The 22,042-nt window shown below is 41.7% G+C and overlaps 2 protein-coding genes across 6 annotated transcripts in view; one reads left to right on the top strand and one right to left on the bottom strand.

Moving 5' to 3' along the window:
- Positions 1-13,872, bottom strand: part of ppcdc (phosphopantothenoylcysteine decarboxylase) — a 32,488-nt gene extending 18,616 nt beyond the window's left edge. For 3 of the 5 annotated variants that reach the window (XR_012982661.1, XM_076266604.1, XM_076266596.1), the window contains exons 1-3: positions 13,553-13,872; positions 7,927-8,022; positions 149-277 (exon numbers count right to left, since the gene is read on the bottom strand). Coding sequence is in view for 4 of the 5 variants with exons in the window: in XM_076266604.1 (XP_076122719.1) it covers positions 149-277; positions 7,927-8,022; positions 13,553-13,705 (378 nt within the window). In the remaining variant the exon portion in view is untranslated. Of the gene's footprint in view, positions 1-148; positions 278-7,926; positions 8,023-10,532; positions 10,784-13,552 lie in introns of those variants that run through there. The other 2 variants (XM_076266620.1, XM_076266611.1) reach the window with 2 other exon arrangements.
- A 312-nt stretch (positions 13,873-14,184) lies between these two features.
- On the top strand, positions 14,185-22,040 carry hacd3 (3-hydroxyacyl-CoA dehydratase 3). The gene is made up of 11 exons (XM_076266701.1): positions 14,185-14,376; positions 15,903-15,945; positions 16,233-16,306; positions 16,580-16,744; positions 16,977-17,025; positions 17,128-17,238; positions 17,727-17,854; positions 17,975-18,087; positions 18,345-18,451; positions 18,692-18,823; positions 21,337-22,040. The coding sequence occupies exons 1-11, from the start codon at positions 14,296-14,298 to the stop codon at positions 21,411-21,413; spliced, it is 1,080 nt and encodes a 359-aa protein (XP_076122816.1). The 5' UTR covers positions 14,185-14,295; the 3' UTR covers positions 21,414-22,040.
- The last annotated feature ends 2 nt before the right edge of the window (positions 22,041-22,042 follow it).

Raw genomic sequence — 22,042 nt, 5'->3', positions numbered from 1 at the left:
ACTTTTTTTTTTGTTAGTTTTCAAAGTGTGAAGTGTACAGTGATGGTCTCTATTTTTTAAAGCTTCCCATGTTGTGTTAACATTCAGAGGCAGTTTAGTCTCTTTTGTTCGATAAACACACACACACACACACACGAAATACACACACCAGGAGGTTATCACAAATGCCGCTGGCGATCTTGCCCAGGGTGTTGGCGTCCAGGGGGGCGATGAGCAACAGGTGTGCCCAGCGTCGGAGGTCGATATGCAGCACAGGGTCAGAACGCTGTGTCCACATCTAGAGCAGGACACAAATGATATGCAGCACGGGGTCAGAACGCTATGTCCACATCCAGAGCAGGACACAGACACATCGTCAGACAAACCACAAGCTCTAGACACAAATAAGACAGACTTGTTGTGCAACTCTGGTTCCTCTTAGGATGGGTGAGATCTTAAAGTGCAGTGTGTCTCACACACACACAAAATCAGGTGATACACCATCAAGCCTCAAACATAGATATTGGTGTGAATGAAAGCCTCCAATCTTCCTCAATTCAGCTGTGTTAAATACACGTACGCATATACTTATGCATATATTTACGCATTAAATATGCATATTGTTAATATCAGGTTAGATAAAGACAGTACATTTGACGAGTAGAATACACTTTGCACATTGCTAAAGCAAAAGCAGGTTCCATACAGGTCAGAGGTATTTTGTTACAAACTACAAATACTGGCTCATCCCTACTGAAAACAACAGCTAGAAAACAGCAAAATACAAAAATACCCACACAGTAATCATGGTAGGCCTATACCAACTTTTAAAAGAAACTACAAGGCATATTTATTGAAAATATATCCCCCAGAGACAAGAAATACTATTTTCTGATTGGCTGGCAGAGGGCTATTAATTCTGTACATTGGGGCTCCTATGAAGTAGAACTGGTAAAAAAAATGTAATCAGCGTCATATCAATGTAAACGATGATTGAACTGACAAGAAGCAGACTTCGCAACAGTGGAATCAACTGTAACATAGCCGTAACCAATGAATGTAGTACGACAAATTTAACAGGTCGGCCTCTTTTTAACTGAACTGCATTTCCCTTTTTGTGCTATAAATACATGCCTATTGCTTACATACATGACTGGCAACATGGGGGACAAACAGAATAGCATCCTTTAAGGCAGTGGTTCTCAAAGTGTGGAGTGGATCCCACTAGTGGGGAATAGAGACTTGACAGGTGGGGCGCGAGGATCAGGAAGAAATAAAAATACACATAGCGCCCCCTAGTGGCCGCCATCTTCAATTCAAATATGGCTACCATTCTTAATAGAATCGTTGATACAACCTCAAAATTAAACAAGATAAAAAAAGTATTTTAAGTTCTAACACTCAATTGTTAGGGTCAAGGAAGCTATTGACATGATTTCCAAACAAACTTGATGTTGGCCATTTTGAAATCCAATATGGCGGATACCAAATGTGAAAATATAGACCATTGTTATTCATGATCGAAATATCATTCAAAAACAATTTCAAAGTTTGAACAGTCATTATATCACATGACAACCTCAATAATATACGAGGCATCAAGTATAATCTGGTAAGATTCCAATATGGCCACTATGTGTAAGAAAATAAGCTAATTATTCTACATTTTGGTTAACTGAAATAACCTACACCATCAATACCTACCTACATCATCAATAAATTCTTATAGGGAGGGAAAGTAATCTCATCGCCACCTACTGGTTGCGAATATATCTCGGTGCACATTGGTATCTTAATTTAATGCCTTCCATATGCTAGGCATTGGGGTCACCTCTATTGCTTCTAGTGGTCATATCTTATTTTTAGGATCAGTTGAATTGTTTTGAGTTTTTGTCGTAACATAGTGATAACGAACTACAGTTGCATGTGACGTCACAGGTTTGGGCGCTTAATCTCTAACTGATCAATACGGCAATTTGCTTAACTGGCTTAACATATTTTCGTGATAACGGAGCGCGATGTAAACCGCGTGGTGATTACCTTTATGTCTGGATAACTGGTGTTGTGCTTCTACTCACATGAAGAGCTGGCAGTAAGTTGTAAGTGTCAATGCTAACCAGGCTAATAAACAAACCATGCTACCGTGAGTAACGTCGAAGGGTAAAGTCACGTGACTTCTTTTGTAGTCTGTTTATGAAACAAAAGGAGCAATTTCGATTTTTTTAAATAAGGCAAAATAGGGCCTGGCATTTTCACAGTTAGAAGATTATTACTGTATACACACTGAAAAATATTTTTGGTAGATAACTTCGCTGATTTGGGCTTCACAATATTTTTTTCAAAATAGGTCTATGGGACTTAACATTGGAGCTGCTCTTCGATAGGAACGCAGCCACTTGGGGCACTGGTTTTTACTTTCCCTCCCTAATTCTACCTTCTTCTCTTTCTGAGCAAACCTTAACTTTTAAGGTAGTGCTACGAGAGGAGATATTCTCTGAAGAGCTGGGTCTTCAGGAGTTTTTTGAAGATGGAGAGGGATGTCCCTGCTCTAGTAGGAACTGGTAGCGCATTCTACCAACGAGGAACAACAGATGAAAGAAGTTTGGATTGACCTGAGCGTACCGGTGGCAGAGCTAGACGATTGCTGTCTGAAGAGCGCAACGGTCGGGGAGTAGCATATATGCCTGTATGAGGGCATTCAAGTAGGTGGGAGCAGTAGGTTTAGCTGGGAGGACCAGCAGTTTGGTTTTTGAGAGGTTTAGCTGGAGGTGGTGTGCCTTCATCCATGTAGATATGTCTGAGAGGCAATCCGAGATCCGTGCCGTGACCAAGGTGTCATCAGGTGGAAAGAACAGATAAAGCTGTGTGTCATCTGCATAGCAGTTGTATGAGAAGCTGTGCAAATGTTAGGGGGCCCAGTACTGAGCCCTGGGGGACCCCTGTGGTGGGATGGTGAGCTGTCCAAGCCATGATACGTTAAACGAGCATCCTGTGAGGTAGGATTCAAACTGATATGGACTGGGTAATATGTTAGGAACAAAAGGATGCCACTTCGTTATGTGGGAATGAAAATTATCAATCCACAGAGGACTGAATTCAAAGACCCCCCGAAAATCTAAGTGGAAAAAATGACGCAGCAAGCTAGTCCATTTTGCTTGAATTACAGCGCAGTAGTTCGTATGGCCCCGACATGCTTGATGGTATTGGGGCATGCTCCTAATGAAATGGCAAATGGTGTCCTGGGGGATCTGCTCCCAGATGTGGACATGGCCATCACTGAGCTCCTTGACAGTCGGTGGTGCAACCTGGTGGTGTTGGATGGACCAAAATATAATGTCCCAGAGGTGTTCAATCGGATTTAAGTCAGGGGAATGTGGGGGTAATGTCAATGGTATCAATGCCTTCATCCTCCAGGAACTGCCAGCACATTCTCGCTACATGTGTCCAGCCATTGTTGTGCACCAGGAGGAACCCAGGGCCCACTGCACCAATACATGGTCAGACAATCAGTCTGAAGTTTTCATCCTAATGCCTAAGAGCAGTGAGGGTGTAGTTGTCTTGCCCGTAGAGGTGTGTGCGTCCTTCCAAGGATATCCCTCCCTAGACCATCACTGGCCCCCCACCAAACCAGTCATGCTGAATGATGTTGAAGGCAGCATTACATTCTCCAAGACATCTTCAGACGTCACATGTGCTCAGGGTGAACCTGGTCTCATTTGTGAAAAGCACAGGGCGTCAATGGCGAACCTGCCAAGTTTGTATTCTAAGGCAAATGCCAATTGAGCTGCACAGTGCTGGGCAGTGAGCATAGGTCCTTCCAGAGGCCATCAGGCCCTCAGGCCACCTTCATGAAGTCTGACAGTGTGGTCAGAGACATTCACACCAGCGGCCTGGAGGAGGTCATTTTGTAGGGCTCTGGCAGGGCTCCTACTGTTTGTTGTTGCACAAAGGAGCAGATACTGGTCCTGCTGCTGGGTTAAGGACCCTCTACCATCCTGCCCAGCTCACCTAGAGCAACTGTCTCCTGGAATCTCCTACATGCTCTTGAGACTGCGCTGGGAGACACAGCAATCCTTCTAGCAATGGAACATATTGGTGTGCCATTCTGGAGGACTTGGACTACCTGTGCAACGTTTGTAGGCTCCAGGTACTGGCTTATGCTAGTGACACTGACCCTAGCCAAATGTGAAACTAGTGAAAAATCAGTCAAGGAGGATAAAGATGGAAAATTAATCATTTGCCACCACCTCTAAAACCCTTCCTGTTTTTACAGGAATGTTTCTTCCTTTCTTGTCAAAGTTTTTGGAGAAAGTGGTCTTCAAGCAAGTCTTGGACTTACTATATCATAACAACCTGCTAGACCCTATGCAGTCTCAGTCATTCTACTGAAACTGCTTTTCTGTCTGTGACCAAAGCATTGAGAGTAGATAAGTCCTCATCTAAGTTGCTAAGTCATTAGTATTCATTCTACTAGACTTATCTGCAGCCTTCAATACTGTTAACCATGACATTCTCAGGGATCAGTATTAGGGCCCCTACTTTTCTCTATTTACACACTTCCTTGGGTGAGACCATTCGCTCCCATGAATTTGATTATCACTGCTATGCGGACGATAGTCAACTTTACCTGTCTTGAGCTTTTGGTGTTTCCACCACAAAGCACACCCAAGGACTGGGCGCTGAACGCACTAGCCAGTGTCCTAAAAGTGCTGGTTCACTGACTGAGCTAAACTCATAAGGTATTACGTATTTAAATTAGCTTCATTGACAGGCATAATCATTTTACGGGATGCAAAATGTTAAACTACAATAAAGCAAAATTGATCTTTTCAAACAATCACAGCCTTAAAAGAAACTTTAGCAATGCCCCACCCACCTCAATTGAATTAGGCTAACAGTAGGATGTGTTGGACTGGGTTATGTACTAATTTATCTAACTCTGAATGGGTGTATGTACTAATTTATCTAACTCTAGGATAGAGGACAAAATATCTAATTTCCCAAAAGGCAGCATATGTTTCTTTAACTCATTGAATGCCAAGCTGTTTTCGGAAGCTTTGTCCTAGAGTGCCAGCAATCTAGACCATTGTTGATGATTTTTGTACAGCCACAGCATATTCTGTGTTATAGCTATGAACACATACAATGGCTCGTTTAAAAGGTGAGACTTTGGCCCCAGCCGTGGCGCAACTGGCTGGGGCACCTGCACCGTACGCCGGCGACCCGGGTTCGATTCCCGCCCTGGGGTCCTTTCCGGATCCCACCCCGATTCTCTCTCCCACTTACTTCCTGTCACTCTCCACTATCCTGTCGCATTAAAGGCATAAAAGCCCCCAAAAAATATACTTAAAAAAAAATAAAAATAAATAAAAGGTGAGACTTTAAGCTCTCAGTGGGTGCAAACCGTGTATTTCTACACGCCTCTGTTCCTGAGAAATCCCAAGCTAAACAGTGGCTAGTTTTCATCAAAATCGCTGTTTTTTTCTAGAAATGGAGATATAACGTCTTTCATGAAATATGAAGTGTTGCCTGTAAACTTTCCGGGAAGTGATCAGCGAGACCTGGCGAGACTGCCACCTAGTGATAGACCCACGAAAATGGCCTGGTTTTGAGATGACGTGCATGCGTCACTGATTCGACCCAAAGGGGCAACCGAGTTATGATAAAATGTCCAGATAAAATGTCCAGATTGTGCGTTTTCATGAGTTTTCGATCGTCATATATTTCATTTCCATTCATCAGAGTTCCCAAAATCACATATAAGGTGTGTTAGAGTGTCTAGTTTTGTAATTAAAAAAAAAAAGCTAAAAACTTAATATTACGTTTTTGGCACTCAACGCATGGGAAGGAAAAACGTAATATTACGTTTTTGGCACTCAATGAGTTAAGAGACTTGACAGACGCTAGCATCCATGGGTTTTAGCCTCCTTGCTAGCATGCCAGCCTCTAGGGGGCAAATTAGAAGGATTGAGCCCAGGCAAGTGCAGAGTTTAGTCACACAGTCGAAACTTCACACATAGCCTAAACGCACCACAGTTTTTGACTCAGTGTCAGAATGTATGGCTACTTCCTTAAAATCCAACATGTCTGCCATTTTAATTATGCATGATTGTCTCATTATGTATTTCATAATGCTGAAAGATGGCTATAGACACGTCATATTATGTGTTAAAAGCAGCATAGCATTATAAATGTAGGAAAAAAGGGCATATTTTGGTGGCCATATTTGAAGTCAAGATAGGGGCCACTAGGGGGCGCTATGTGTTGGGGTCCATTTCAATTTTTGATCACTAGGGGTAGTACTATACCTGTACCAAGTTTCATGCTTTCTGCAAAAACTGAACGATTCAGGTAAAAATCTGGCCTTAGTCGCTGTACTAACAGAATTAATTGGTGGAGAACTTGGTGGAGAAAACTCTTTTCGCATCGGGGAGGTCTTTGCGTCCGTCTCCTACATTATTTATGCATATCTCGGTGGATGTTATCCCTTGCAGAAATCCTCAGCTATTAGGTACTCAAGAACATGGGGTCAAAGGTCATCATATGGGGTCCATGTCCTAGTGTTCTCCCTCAGTATATCTTATCTGTATCGTTTTAAAATTTTAGTCTTGTAGAACTTGACTAATGCCTTTATTAGGAGATTATGTATTTATGTGTGCACTAGTGTATATGTGCATGTATGTGTGTATATACAGTATGTGTATATGTATGTATATGTGTATGTATATATGTATATGCATGCATGTATGTATGTATGTATGTATGTATATGTATGTATGTATGTACAGTATGTATGTATGTGGGTATGTATGTATGCATGCATGCTTGCGTGCATAATGTGTGTGAATATATGTATGTATTTTTGTATGTATGTATATGTAGGCTATATATTTGTTTGTTTTGGTGGCTTTTCTAAATATGGTTCTCTCCTGTAATATCTTACCATACTGATTATGTGAATATGCTTTGGACAGAGGTGGGACAGGCTGGGGTGGTTGGTTGTGAGGAAGAGCTTTAGTATGTGCGAGTGTGTAAGTGTCTTGTGTTACTTTCAGGGACCCCCTCCAAACGAGATGTTCATCTCAAGGGGTTATCCTCCAATAAATTAATTTGAATTTGAACTTGACAGACCTGACAATTCAAGCTCCTGAAGTTAGTCACTTTTTCATTTTTTTCAACTTTCAATGTTACGCTACGCTAAAGTAGTTAAATACGTATTTAAAATACATAAACTGGTAACTAAAATACTGCCCATGTTCGATACAGGTATCTGTCACCATGATCACATTTCTGGGTCAGAGTAAATTGTACATAGCTAGACAGCTAAATAACAGTGCTCCATATCATATAAACTGGGGCAAAGGTATCTTTGAACGTAAGAGTCTAGTGCCCCCCTCCATAAATAATTAAACAATGCAGAAGAAGATCAAAGAGAAGATCAAAGCTCGTGGAAGCCTATAACTGTGGGAACCGGTGTTTTATGGAGGGCCGATCTAGGATGATGTCTCACTTCACACACATAGATAAGTAATTAGATATGTAGCCATATTTGGGCCAGGCATTTTGACCTTATTAATCTGGTCACTTTTTCTGTTAACCGACAAGGTTATTAATGGTTATCACACATTCTTTTCCCCCTTTTATTACAGTCACGGGGTCACAAATCAAACCACTTTGAATACGACCCAAACCAAACACCAGAATACTGTAACTTATCGCTCTCCAAATCCAAGTCAGACGTCAGAGGGCACGGCACTGGTGATTTGGCACTAGTGTGTGTGTGTGTTTGGCACTCGTGTGTGTTTGGCACAAGTGTGTGTGTTTGGCCCAAGTGTGTGTGTTTGCCACTAGTGTGTGTGTTTGCCACTAGTGTGTGTGTTTGGCACTAGTGTGTGTGTGTTTGGCCCAAGTGTGTGTGTTCCGCTACAGGGATCATCTGAAGCATACCTCCCACTCGTCTTTATCGGTGTACACTCGCACAGGTATCTCAGCGACGTCATAGAAATGACAGGCATGCTCAGTGGTGACCACACGCACCTCCACCTGAAAAATGCAAAACAAAAACATACCCATAAAAACAGACATGGCATAACGCACATACACAATCAGACTCAGAGGGAGGAAGTTGGCCTGGTCGTACAGTCAGGAAACTGGTGCCCCCCCCCCCCCCCCCCCCCGCCCCAAACCTGCTTCACAATTCCTTCTTTCTCTCTCTCTCTCTCTCTCTCTCTCACTATGACAGTTAGGCAGAGATAACGCCTGGTTCCCATCGGAGAGGAGGTGACTGAGAGCAGCGCAGCACAGCGGCCCGCTTCATGAGCCACCTGAGCCGGATGAGGAGGAAGAAGGAGCTGAAGCGTGGCTCAGATCAGGGCAGCAATCAAACCTCCGGAGCTTTATCTGCAAGTCTGTTGCATCTGGCACTCTGCGTGCCTGTCAACGGAATCGCTCTGGCTTTTCAGGTTTCAATGCAAGTTGCAATATTAGTGTTGGTGAGGATCTTGCTTACCTTTTTCAGTAGTTATATTGAGCACTAGTTTCCCACCAAAAGTCCTACTGTTTTAACATACTTGTTCCCGTTTAAGAGTTAGATGACGGGATTACAGGACACTGTGACTTTGTGGTCCAACAATAAATCAGCCAGGTTTTCAAACGAAACAGGGCATAAGCTGGCATTGCAGGATGGTGGGAGGCCTTGCACTAATCTGAGTTGATACCCACTTGAAGCAAATTACTAATAATGACTTGAAACTGAGAAGTGAACAAATGATAAGCAAGTTGTTCAAGCTATTCCAAGTTTCCTATGTCAACATGGGCATTTCTTATAGATACAAATCACTGTAGAAATGGAATGAGCTATATGGGTGGCATGGGCTCCAGCCACTAATCACTGGCATTCTAATGTCCTGTCACATACAAATTACACAACTCATGCACACACTATTTGATTTCACATTTAGCAAGGCTGTACTACGAACAAAACTAAGGTTGATCTATTTCAACATAAGAGTCACTTTCTTTTCAAGAAACAGTAACAGTTGGAAACACATGGATGAGTCCAAGCTGCACATGCCACTCAGAGCTAGGTGGTCAAACTTTCAGTGTGGTCTGTTCGGCAGGCGAGGGGTCAATCTGAACAAACCCTGGTGAATACTAGTGTAGACTTTAGACGTATCTCACTTGTCCCTAAGCAATTCAACCATACACATAGTGGTTGGTCTCACTAATTCCGGACATCACCCATGCAGACAGACTGACGCCATGGAAAGCCATGCATATTTGCAAAGTAAACAGCAAGAGACGCACATTTACTAACTTAGGGGGGTATTCTCCCATGTGCGTAAGGGTGTGTAAGTAAAAAAAAAAACGCGTAACTACGCGCATTTTAGCCTGCACAAATTCTCCCCTCTGTCATTTACACGCAATAGAGGGAGTTACGCGTTTTGGGAGGAGCAACCCCAATATCTGGGCGTTTCTTATGTATACAACTCTTGCGCACATTCTGCCACTGACTTAATTCATTGACTGAAATAGTGAGGTAAGCTTAGAGTCTACAGAGAGCAGTGTTTCCCACAGAATTGAATTCTATTTGTGGTGGTAGGTGACGGGGGTGTTCACAGTTTTAAACAAATTTGCTCAATGTGGTTATGATGCTAACAGATTTAATCATGATTTAGTCAGTCGTCTTCTATGCCAACAACAATCCTTGCAGGATGTTTAAAATGTTTTCTTTAAATGTGCATCCAGGTTTGTTGAGGGACAGAGACACAAAGAGAGGTTGTGCCAAGTTGCACATAGCTCTACAATGAAAGGATTTCATCCAATTTAAGAAGTACAGTATAGAAAATCATTGTGTGGCAGTCAGTATTGATATTGTGGTGGGCCGCCACAAATAAGTCAATGTATGGAAAACACTGGAGAGTCTACATGGGGCAACTTTTTGAGCAATGTCGCTGGGCAATGTTGGTAGGTATTGTGGCTCTGGCAAGTTTCTGTTGATATTGATATTGACCAAATTTTTTTTTCAAAAGAATTTAAGGGCCCCATCATGACATTCTAAAGCGCATCGTCACTCGTCAAAAGTTTATTCAAATTTAGTAGAATGTCCAGTTCACATTGGGAGGGGTTTCGTTATCAAACGTAGAGAGCATGGCGCAACAAGGTGTTCCTAGGTTTTTAAATCAGTCATATGGGTGTGTTTGGGGCGTAACATCATTTAAACCAATGAGAATGACATCTGTCATTCCCTTTAACGGCGCAAAGCGCGATATGTCAAATAAATGCATCGGCATTTTGGCATTCAACGGCACATTTGAAGCGAGACCGTATGGAATAGTCATTCCTAAACCATGCTTTACTAAAACCTAGCATAGCCTTCACGCAATTGCACTCGTCTATTATTTGAACTCATTGGCAAAGTGAAACTAACTTCACCAAGGTGTCAGTCAACGACAAGACAGTTACTGCAGTACTTACAGTATATGCAGTTACTTTCACTATTGACTGACAATGGGTTACCATCGAAAACATAGGCTGAAAAAAGCAACACTTACCCAAATATTGCTCAAATGACTGAACAAAACAACATTTATCCTGCAGAGGAGGTGCTTATATCTCGTGACAGTGCGTCTTCGGCTGTGCTCCACACGTGTCTCTCGCCTCTCCCCTAATCACTTTTAACCGTCATTACCAATTTGCAAATGATGGTGAATAACTACTCATCATGAGATGTACAGTATTTCGTAATATCTTTATTCTAATTATGTTTCCCATTGTAATCGTGCAATTTGTAATGTTTTGCATGGATGTGCATTCATCTGGCTATTGTCAGGTTACCAGGCCACTCCCTAGGTTGTTAATTGCCACACCCCTGGGCGCATTGTTTAAAAAATAAACGTGCAAAATACCGAATTAAACTTTGCGCGGGTGGAAAACGAGTTTTACGCCAGGCGCCAGTGTGCAAAATACAGCCCTAAATCATCAGTAGGCAAATTTTCATGATCATCCAATCAGAAAACATGGAACTGGTGATGTGGTTGCTAAGCAACATTGCACAAAAAGTTGCCCCCTGTATCATCACCTTTAGACTCTGCAGTGCTACTGTTCTGGTCATTTATTTTGCTTCTGCTATTGTACCATCTATAAAAAAAGTACTTTACTAATGATCCTGATCCACCCTTCAAGTCTTTGAATGCAACGTCGATACAACTCCATGAAAAAGAAAACACAACACAACATTAATCTTGCAACCAAATATTCTAACACTAGGTATTCTTATTTGACCACTGCTTTTATCTTGAAATATTTGTGTGGTTCTGAGATGGTACTGTATGGTTTCCACCAGTGATCCTTCCTTCAAAAAGTCCCTCTTAATAGGCTATCTGTCAGAGCTTAATTACCAATAATGTTTGCTGAATCTGATGTAGGTGTTTTCTTACATAGTTGTTTGTATGTTTATGGCTTTTCTTAATATAAAAACGTATTATTTTCATTGTTGATATTTTATATCATTAGGCTACTATTATTGATATTGTTGGCATTATTACAGTTTTTTACGATTGTTTACACACTAAAATAAAAATGTCCACACAATTTGCAAAATTCTAATCCAAGGAGCAAAACACCTCCACAGATTAACACTTTACACACAATGTCTGCTTCACCCTTTTTGCAAAACATTACACACAGTGATTTGTAAAACTCTACACACATTTTCACACCTTAGACACGGATAAGGATTGTGAGGTTATGTGGTGTCTTATTCTGATTAACTGATTCAAACTCAGAAGAATTTTGACAAAGCAAAAGGATACTGCAGAAGGTGTAGCTTTAATACATCTCGGAGCATTGGTTCATGAAGCAAGCTACCAGCATCCTGTCTTTACACAGCTTATATACCTCTTTTCAGTAGCATCATTTGTTTTTGTTAACTCAGAATAGGAGAGAACTCCTATGTCCTTCTTACCATTTTAGGTAATGCATATGTGCCTAGGTATTCATTGTATATTTCTGCAAGTGACCTCTGACCCTGCTTGAACAGCCGCTGAGGCTTACCATAGGCCTCTGATATGGTAAATGTCTAGCTGCATGCCCTTGTATGTAAGCTCCCGGCCTCAAGTATGTATGCCTTTGCTTACCCCCTGCTGTTTCACCACATAGACCTCAGACAGTTTTCCCAATGTACAGAATATCTTTTCATACAAACTAAAGAATATCTTTCCATAAAACCCACAACAGTTACTTCCTTGTCATTACAAAGCCCCGGATTGCCAATGACCACACTAATGAACGAATTGGATAATCACATCCACCAGTTGTGGAAGCACACATGTGCTAATTTGAAAACGCAGCACTCAGGTGTGCTATAAAAGGCAGCAGGTGAGTTCACCTGTCTTCAACAAAAATGGAAGGAGCTAGAAGAAGAAGAAGAGTGAGAATGAGAGGGGGAGCTCAAAGAGGAGATGGAGGAGGTAGAGGAAGAGGAGAAGGAGGTAGAGGAAGAGGCAGACAGAGAGATGATAAATAGTTACAGTATTCTTGTTGCTTAGTTTTTCTTCAGAGTCAACGTATGTACTTCATGCAGTAATTTTTATTTGTTTACAGATTTTATTTGTTTTATTGATTTCATTGTTGGTTGATTACTGTAACTGATTATGGTACGAAATACTGTAAGTATTGAATTAAATACTTGAAATATTCAGTCTGCATCATCAGTGCAGTGCTTGGTAAGTTTATACTAGGCCTATTTGTACATTCTACCTATATCTCAAACTAATCATGAAGAATGTTGTGGGTTTGTCACTATTTATTTGTCATATAAATTATCCCTTACATAACAATGTCTGGCCAAAAATCTAGCACATGCTATTTCCTAAAGTTAGTTTTTTTACAAATGTGTTTCTTATTTATCACAGCAGTGTGGAACTGGCTGCAATAGTGTCTGATCATTGAGGACTGTGTTGGTTTAATGAAAACTAATAGCATTTTCACAAATATGTGTATATCTTTTGACTGAAGTGTGTATGTTTTGACTGAAGTGTGTCATTTTGCAAACAATCTAGGAATTATGCAAATGTGTGGTGTTTGGATAACTGTGATTATATTTTGGAAAAAAAAACCCAGTTTTCAAAATTGTGTGTAAACAATTGAAAAAAACTGTTTTATTATTAGCATGCTCAAAGTTGGCTTTTCAAATTTAGTTCAAACTATTCTTTTTATATACTGAAAGTCGCTCTGGACAAATGCCATAAGTAAAAGACTGTATGGCTAAATGTGTTATCTTTGTGCACCATATTAGTAAGGAATCCAATGATTCAAATAACTGTAGACCTGGACTCACAATGACCTAACCTCATATAGAATTAGGGAACCTTAACTTGACACTTGTGTCTCCATCACATTTCAACATCAACACATTTATTTTTCTCTGTGTTGAGTTTGTAAGCAACTGAGCAGGTTGTATGTAATCTAAAACGAATAAACGTCGCCATCTATTGGCGATAATATATATCATGATATGACTCCCAACTTGCAAGGGCATTTTTCATAAGGGAACTTCGTTCGTTCTACTCACCCCGGGAATCTGAAGAAGCTGACCCACCAATAAGGGTAATTTAAGTGCCGCGACACTGCCAGTTACACATACAAGAACATGAATCTTCGTATCAGTATCAGTCGCATGTGACAAGTCGGTCGGACAATGTACTCCAACGCCATCAGTCTGCATTCTTTAACGTTACTTTCTTAACACTTTGCACACATACAGCTAAGCTAATGACAGGTGCCCTGTATTGTATTCCATACATCAAACGTATTGTAATTCTACGTCAAAAATAAAAGTTCACATGGACAATACAAGATGACAAGCCGCGTCTGTTGCTTTAACTTCCGTAAACATGGCTTCTTCGCCCTTGATGTGATAACAAAAAAGAAATGAAAAAGCTAAAGACTTGCTACAGTGCCTCGTCTGGTCTGGAAGCACCACTGCAACATCCATGAACAGTTACCGAATTTAAATGTATCAAGCAATTTAAATAATACACGCATTTCTTGTATCATTATAATTAAGACATCATAAGTAATTGCATTCGACATGTGTTTTTCAAAGTACTGTTGAATGCACCATGATAAAAAAAAAATCGTGGCACGTGCACGAGCCCGTCAACCACTACTTTAACTGGTGGGGCGCGCACGTTGGCCTCGCCGAATATTCTGGGCAAATGATACAGTCCTTAGAAAACCGCTTCCGCTTTCGCGATATGCCTGAGGGACCTCATTCATTCTTGAGATAAAGTGAAAACGATTAATTGTACTACAATGCAGACACTCACTCCTCATGTTTACTGGGCTCAGCGACACAGAGAAATCTACCTGCGAGTGGAGTTAATCGATGCTCAGGTAATGTTATGTAGCCAGCTAATGGCTTGAAAAGACCTGTCAAATGTAACATTAGCGCTGTACTTTGAACTGATGATGGCCAGTTCGAAGAAACAGACGATGGCAAGCTAGCAAGCTTGACAACTTTGCATAAGCCATATTTCTTTTGGCTCGCTGTTTGTAGTGACATCTGATTTGTTTGGCTAGTGCCAGTCGGTGTGTGCTTTGACTTCTGTTAGCAGTAGTGTTAAACTAGGCACCCTCACATAAAGCTGAAAAGCAGTGACAGTGATTGCTGAAAGCTGATAATAAGGCAGTGGCATAGTAATCTCACGATGTATCACATATAACTGATCTTATTAATCAGTAACCTCTTGATAATAGCCTACTCATTGCCTGTTGTTGCAAGGTTGTGTGAGTGAGTTCACACAACTGGGTTGATGTAGGCTAACATTACTGTTGATGAAGTTGAGTCTCCTGAATCACAGATAGGGACATTCACGCTAAACGTGAAATAGCTTAACGTGACTCGAATGTCCTCAAAACAGTCGCCATCCATCACCAAATGTCTCTGCGATATCTCTTGCCTTAAACACGTTAATTTGTCAAAAACTCAAAGTGTCCATGACAAAAGATGTCAAAGAGAATTTTGGAGATGGTTGATCGCAGTTTTTGTGACATTATGATACGTTGAGCTTTTATCACGTTCGGAGACGTGGAATTCTGCAGGCTTCGAAAACGCAGCCATGGCACTTCTGCATTGACTTACATTTTTGGATGTTTTAAACTAAGGAAACGCCATATAGCACCTTTAAGCATTGCGCATCTGTCCCAACAGATGCTATATGGTCATGTTACACTGGGAATCTCATGCATTATTTAAACGCTTTATATATTTATAAGCTTCTCTGATAGTAGCTCTTGTTTAGGTTGAAGTCTAAATGTCAGTTAAGAACAGACGTCGAAATGAGAAACCCAACTTGTGAAGGAACATTACAAATTTTAATGAACTGCTAAAGTAAAAAAAAAACAACCAACAACAATGAACTTTACAATCGCAACAATGACAGGATTAGCATGCAAACAGGTGCACCACTGCCTATGAAAACATCTCGGATATTAACCCTGTGTGTAGAGAGAGTGTTTGTTTAGAAGAGTTACTTTAACTTCTGAATTGTGCAAGTTCATGAATAGCACATAGCTCAACTGTGCTGGACTGTGCTGTGGTGTGCTGTGCTGTGCACTGTCTGGTGTGGTGTTGTGTGGCTCCAGTCTCTGAGCAATGCAGTCGAGCATGTTTGCCATGGAAAAAAAACCTCTTTGTAAATGACAGACCTAAGCCACATATGTTCCACTTATATTGTCTGGCTCTATGTTATCTATGTTAAGCCACACACACACACACACACACACACACACACGCACACACGCGCGCACGCGCGCACACACACACACACACACACACACGCACACGCAAAGCAAAAAGGGGAAAGGGAGGAGTTTGTTGCCTGATCTCATCTGTATGTTTAATTTCCTGTTCCCTTCAGAATCTCACCATCAGAGTTGAAGAGAACACCCTCACCTTCAGGGGTAAGTTGTCACTTTCTAAACGAGTGCCAGAGCTGTTCTGACTACATGTACGGTGTTCTCCTTATCAGTATGAGAATCTATGTTGGGTCTACAGAAGGATTCTGTTATTGTTGTTTTTTTACTTTTTTCGTTTTGAGTATGAGCTCATTATTCTAGTCATACTCAGCTGTTTGTTTGAGCCCACACAGCTCCAGGTCGTCAGCCTGTTATGAGGTGAAAATTCAGTCTCTCAGTCTCTCAGCCATGCACCCTGTAATAATGAGATCGGGGTGTTTGTGTTGTGCTAGGCCAGGGGCATGGAGCCAAAGGAGAGAATGATTACGAGTTCAGCCTGGAGTTCCTGAAACCTGTAAAGCCAGAGGTACGCTACGATAGTCCCATCTGTCAACCACAATGCAGCATATCCCCCGTGTGTGTGTGTGTGTGTGTGTGTGTGTGTGTGTGTGTGTGTGTGTGTGTGTGTGTGTGTGTGTGTGTGTGTGTGTGTGTGTGTGTGTGTGTGTGTGTGTGTGTGTGTGTGTGTGTGTGTGTGTGTGTGTGTGTGTGTGTGTGTGTGTGTGTGTGTGTGTGTGTGTGTGTGTGTGTGATAATGATGCATAATGAAGTTATCGCGCTGCATTGTGCTTTGGCGCAGGTGTCCCACAGATCCACCCAGAGGCAGGTGAACATCACAGTGAGGAAGCAGGAGCACGACTGGTGGGACCGCCTGACCATGCAGGAGCGCAAGCCGCTTTTCCTCGCGCCCGACTTCGACCGCTGGTTGGACGAGTCGGACGCCGAGCTAGAGCTGAGGGAGAAGGTGAGAGACAGAGTGTGTGTGTGTGTGTGTGTGTTTTATATGAGATTGAACGATTAAATAAACAAGAAAGTAAAAGAAAAGTGAGATGGATGGGAGTGGATGTTGTTAATCACAACAAGACACAAACCTAGAGCACACACAGATAAATATTTACTCGGTATTAGCATAGTGACCACCTGCCTTAGGGAGTATATGCTGCTTGAGATCTTACACTTTGGTTTATACTTCTCAGGAAGAAAAACTCAACAGAATTAGCGTTGAGTCAAGGACTCGCAAAGACCGTGAGTGTTAACTGTAAAAATACTCTCTCTTTTTCAGCTTTTTTTAAGATAGTACACTGTTGAATTCTAAGGAAACTTGATTTGGTTCTTTTTCCCTTTCAGCCTACTTGGGCCTGAAAAAGGGTTACCTTTTCATGTACAACCTGGTTCAGTTCCTGGGGTTCTCCTGGATCTTTGTCAACATGACCGTACGTCTTTTCATCTTGGGACAAGGTGAGAACACCACACAGTACTCACAGTAGCTGTCTGCAAGAGGAAGAGATCTTATCAAACAATGAGTAATTTTGTAACTGTGTTTTGGTGTTGCAGTAACGGCTGTTGTATCTCACAGTGTCAACTGTACTGTGGTCCTACTTGAAAACTAAATGAAAGTGCCTTATTAATTTGTGTTCTGTAACAAAGACACTGTCAACAACTGACATTCTCTGTGTCTGTAGCACCTTATTAATTTGTGTTCTGTAACAAAGACACTGTCGACTACTGACATTCTGTGTCAACAACTCTGACTTGTTCTTTGATAAGGGTTACATCTGCATCATCATGCAAATCTTTCTGAAAGCTTTTTATGGTAGCGTGTGTGTGTGTGTTGGGGGATGGGTGTTGCATGTGGTTTGGCTGTGCGGTCATATGGTAACCAAATTCAAACTCAAACTCAAATTCAAATCTCCGTCTCTTTCTACTCCTGCCTTTCTTTCTGACAGATTCCTTTTATGATACCTTCCACACCATCGCTGACATGATGTTCTTCTGCCAGCTCCTGGCCGTGTTGGAGGTGATGAACCCAGCCGTGGGGCTGGTCAAGACTGGCATTGTTCCTCCCATGATTCAGGTTTGTTGCGGAAACGTTCCTCGGCAAGATAACTCTGCAGTCTCAGACTATCTCTCTCTCTCTCTCTTGAAATAGAGAGTGTCTTGTTTGAATGATGTGTGTTTTTGTGTTGTGTTGAAGGTGTTTGGGAGGAACTTCATCCTCTTTATCATCTTGGGGTCTCTGGATGACATGCAGAACAAGCCCGTGGTGTTCTTCGTCTTCTACCTGTGGAGCTCCATTGAGATTGTCAGGTGAGCCTGACACACTTCCTGTTACTGTGGGTATATGTACACGATATACTGAAGCACAGAGCAATTTCTGCATTCTCCTCTCAGGAATAGGAAGTTACGGCTTTTTGGCTTTGGATGTGATGATCCCTGTGCGCGTCTCGTCTAATTAGAGACGTCATAGCTCGTTGACTTAACCTGCTGTGTACATTCTGAACTGAACTTCTCATGTAAACAAATGGACGTTACTGTCTGTGTTCTCCTCCCTCCGATGTGTCTAGGTATCCGTTCTACATGCTGGCGTGCATCGACACCAAGTGGAAGCTACTCACCTGGCTCCGATACACCATCTGGATTCCTTTGTATCCACTGGGGGTGATCGCAGAGGGTGAGTTGCCTTCTGAGCAATGTTAACTTGCAGCAAAGGTTACTCAGGTTTATGCTGTTTCAAATGGTAGCACAGGGTGCTAACAACACCTTAAAAAGATATACCTCCACTATGGATCTCTTGAATGAATGAACGAATGTCTCAACATATCTAGTCTGAGGCGTTTCAGGTTGATGAAAACTTGCCAGTGGAATGAGATGACACGTGTCTCATCTTTTGGTCTCCTTCATTCTTTTGCAGCGGTGGCTGTGATCCAGTCCATGCCCATCTTTGATGAGACCAAGCTGCTGAGTATCCCGCTGCCCAAAGGCCTGGGCTCCAGGGTCAGCTTCTCCTACATGCTGCACCTCTACCTGGTGCTCATGTTCTTAGGTAGGTGTTGGAGGCTGGGGGCATTGCTAATAAAGGGCACCCATAGTGATGAGTGTTTGGGTCAGGGCTGAAAATTAACTTTGGTGCAATGTGAACATCTACCAGCCACTCATAGATATATGGTCACTTTACTAGCCACTCATAGATATACACTCATAGATATATGGTAGTTTTAATAGCCACTCATAGCTATACACTCATAGATATATGGTAGCTTTACTAGCCACTCATAGCTATATGGTAACTTTACTAGCCACTCATAGATATATGGTCACTTTACTAGCCACTCATAGCTACAGCGGGGAAAATAAGTATTGAACACGTCAACATTTTTTTCAGTAAGTATACTTCCAGTGAGGCTATTCGCATGAAATTTTCACCGGACATTAGTATTAACATAGGTAATCCACACATATATAAAAATCCAAACATTAATGTCTAAAAGTAGTGTTATGAGTAAAAAAGTGGAATGGCACAGGGAAAAAGTATTGAACACGCTAAGAAAAAGCAGTACACAAATGCAAGGAATGGCAAGGAACAAACTGGAATCTATAAGTAGTTAGAGAAATTATCCCTCCTATCTGTGCAAATTGATATAAGCTGGTTTAGTACATACTGGTGGGCTATAAAAAGGTTTTTTGTTAGCAAGGTGTCACACAAGAAACATTTCATGATGGGTAAAAGCAAAGAGCTCTCCCAAGATCTTTGCAACCTTATTGTTGCAAAACATATCAATGGAACTGGTTACAGATGCACTTCAAAACTTCAGAATCACCCAGCAAGCAGTATTGGAGCCATTTTCTGCAAGTGGAAGGAACATCACTACATCATCAACTGGCCATGCACAGGATCTCCTTGCATGATTTCTGATCAGGAAGTCAGAAGGATAGTCAGAAGAGTAGCCCAAGAGCCAAGGACCACTCTGAGAAAGCTCCAGAAAGATTTGAAGGCAGCAGGTACAATTGTTACAGAGAAAATCATAGGTAATGCACTCTACCGCCATGGCCTCTATGCACGCTCATCCAGCATGATTCTATTGCTGAAGAAAAACATGTCGAAGCTCGTTGAAAGTTTGCTACACAACATTTGAACAATCCTATGAAATACTGAGAGAATGTATTCTGGTTAAAAATGTAACTTTTCGGATGTCATACTACACACCATATTTGGAGGAGAAATGGCACTGTGCATCACACTAAAAATACCATACCAACAATGAGGTTTGGAGGTGGTGGCATCATGGTGTGGGCTGTTTTTCATGTCATGGTACTAGCAGACTTCATGCAGTTGAAGGAATGATGAATGGAGTCATTTTGTTCTGGGAGAATCTATACATCCACCAGGATGATGAGAATGAGACATGGCTAGACTTTCCAGCAGGACAATGACCCAAAGCATTCAGCAAAGGAAACTCTCAATTGGTTTCAGAGAAAGGAAATCAAGGGCCTGACTTCAATTCAATTGAACAGTTTTGGAAGGTAACTAAAGATCAGGATTCACAAGAGGGACCCCTGAAATATTCAATATAAAGGACTATCTGTTTAAAAGAATGGGCCAAACTCACACCAGAATACTGTGACTGATTAGTTTCATCATACAGGAAATGCCTTGAAGCTGTCATTACGAATAAAGGCTTTTCCACAAAGTATTTAAGAAATTTCAGCAGGCGTGTTCAATACTTTTTTCCTGTGTCATTCCACTTTATTGCACATAACTCGACCTATGGACTTTAATGTTTGGATTTTTTTATATGGGTGGATTATCTGAGTTAATACTAATGTCTGGTGAAAATTTCATGCAAATAGCCTCATTGGAAGTATACTTACTGAAAAAAATGTTGACGTGTTCAATACTTATTTTCCCCGCTGTATATGGTAACTTTACTAACCACTCATAGATATATGGTCACTTTACTAGCCACTCAATGGTAAATCACTATTTTGTGTCTGAAAGCACCAGCCACTTTTATATTCTACTAGCATTTGGCTGGTGGCTGTACATTTCCATCCGTGCTTTGAATGATTTTTTGGCCATTTACTTAACAGCAACAAACGGTGGTCAGTCTGTTTAGTGAAGTGGCTCACTTCATAATTTCCTGAGAACCCTTGAGAACAGAGCCTAAATGAGGCAAGAGGAAGTAGAACTATATTGAATCGTACCACAACTGTGTTAGAATCGCACGGATATGTCAATGCAGAGACCTGTCATACTGGTCTGTATGTTTGTAAATTGAAGCATTCTCCCCAGTAGTTAGGATTTATCTTGGCCCTACCATTTCTAAGGTTACCCAGAGGAAGCAGCTGGATTCCAGTGAAACAAATCTGCATAGAACTCCAATCTGGCCTTTAAATTCCCTAGCCTGACAACCCATCAAGAACAGCTGGAACAGCACACCTGATCTTACAATCTTAGAAACGTGCTTTCCCACAATCCCTTATTGAACTAAGACAGGCATCCTCTCTGACAGCCCCTTACAGAGCTCTGATTGGTTGCTATTTATCGTTCTTTTGCAGGACTCTTCCTCAACTTCCGCCACTTGTACAAGCAGAGGAGAAAGCAGCTGCGCACCAAGAAGAGGAAACCGTACTGAGCGCTCCAGACATAAAGAGCTCCAACACTGTACTTCCATCATCCATCCACCTCTCCTTCCTCCCTCCCCATTCCGTCCATTATGACATCACCTGCACGCCCCCTACCCCACATCTCTCTCTGAGGGACCAGTACTCTCAACGTACCTCGCTACCCAGCCCAAAACAAACCAACAGAAGTGCATTATGATTGGTTTTCATCCAGATACAGTTCTCTTAAGCGTCAAAACACATTCATTTCCAACACAAACCACACACACACAAAAACACAGTGGAAATGAGGACAAAAAAACGCCCAAAACATCACATACTTGAACAGGAGGACAAGCCTGGCACAGGAAATGTACACCTGAACAGTGTGGTGTGTGAGAACCTCAGCTGGCGGGGAGGGGTTGGTCAGAGATGAGAACCGGAGCGGTCATATTTACTTCTCCTACTGTCCAGCGAGCCGACCCACCGAGAAGAGGAGAGCTGGAAACTCAGGGAAAGTGGCAGTGAAGGAGTTTGCAGAAAGCCCACACTGAAGCGATGTTTTGTTTATTTACCATAACAGATGTTTGATGTGTCTAGATGTTGCTGAAGAACATAATGCTAATAATAGCTTGGTTTCAAATAAATATTTAAAGCAAGT

Source organism: Alosa pseudoharengus, unplaced genomic scaffold (assembly GCF_046254945.1).
Source record: "Alosa pseudoharengus isolate Yale_2024_CS ecotype anadromous, Long Island Sound unplaced genomic scaffold, YU_APseudo_1.1 YU_APseudo_1.1_scf_10, whole genome shotgun sequence".
NCBI classification, from domain to species: Eukaryota; Metazoa; Chordata; class Actinopteri; order Clupeiformes; family Clupeidae; genus Alosa; species Alosa pseudoharengus.
The sequence above is the reverse complement of the archived record's forward strand: the minus strand, read 5'-3'. Positions and strand labels throughout refer to the sequence as shown.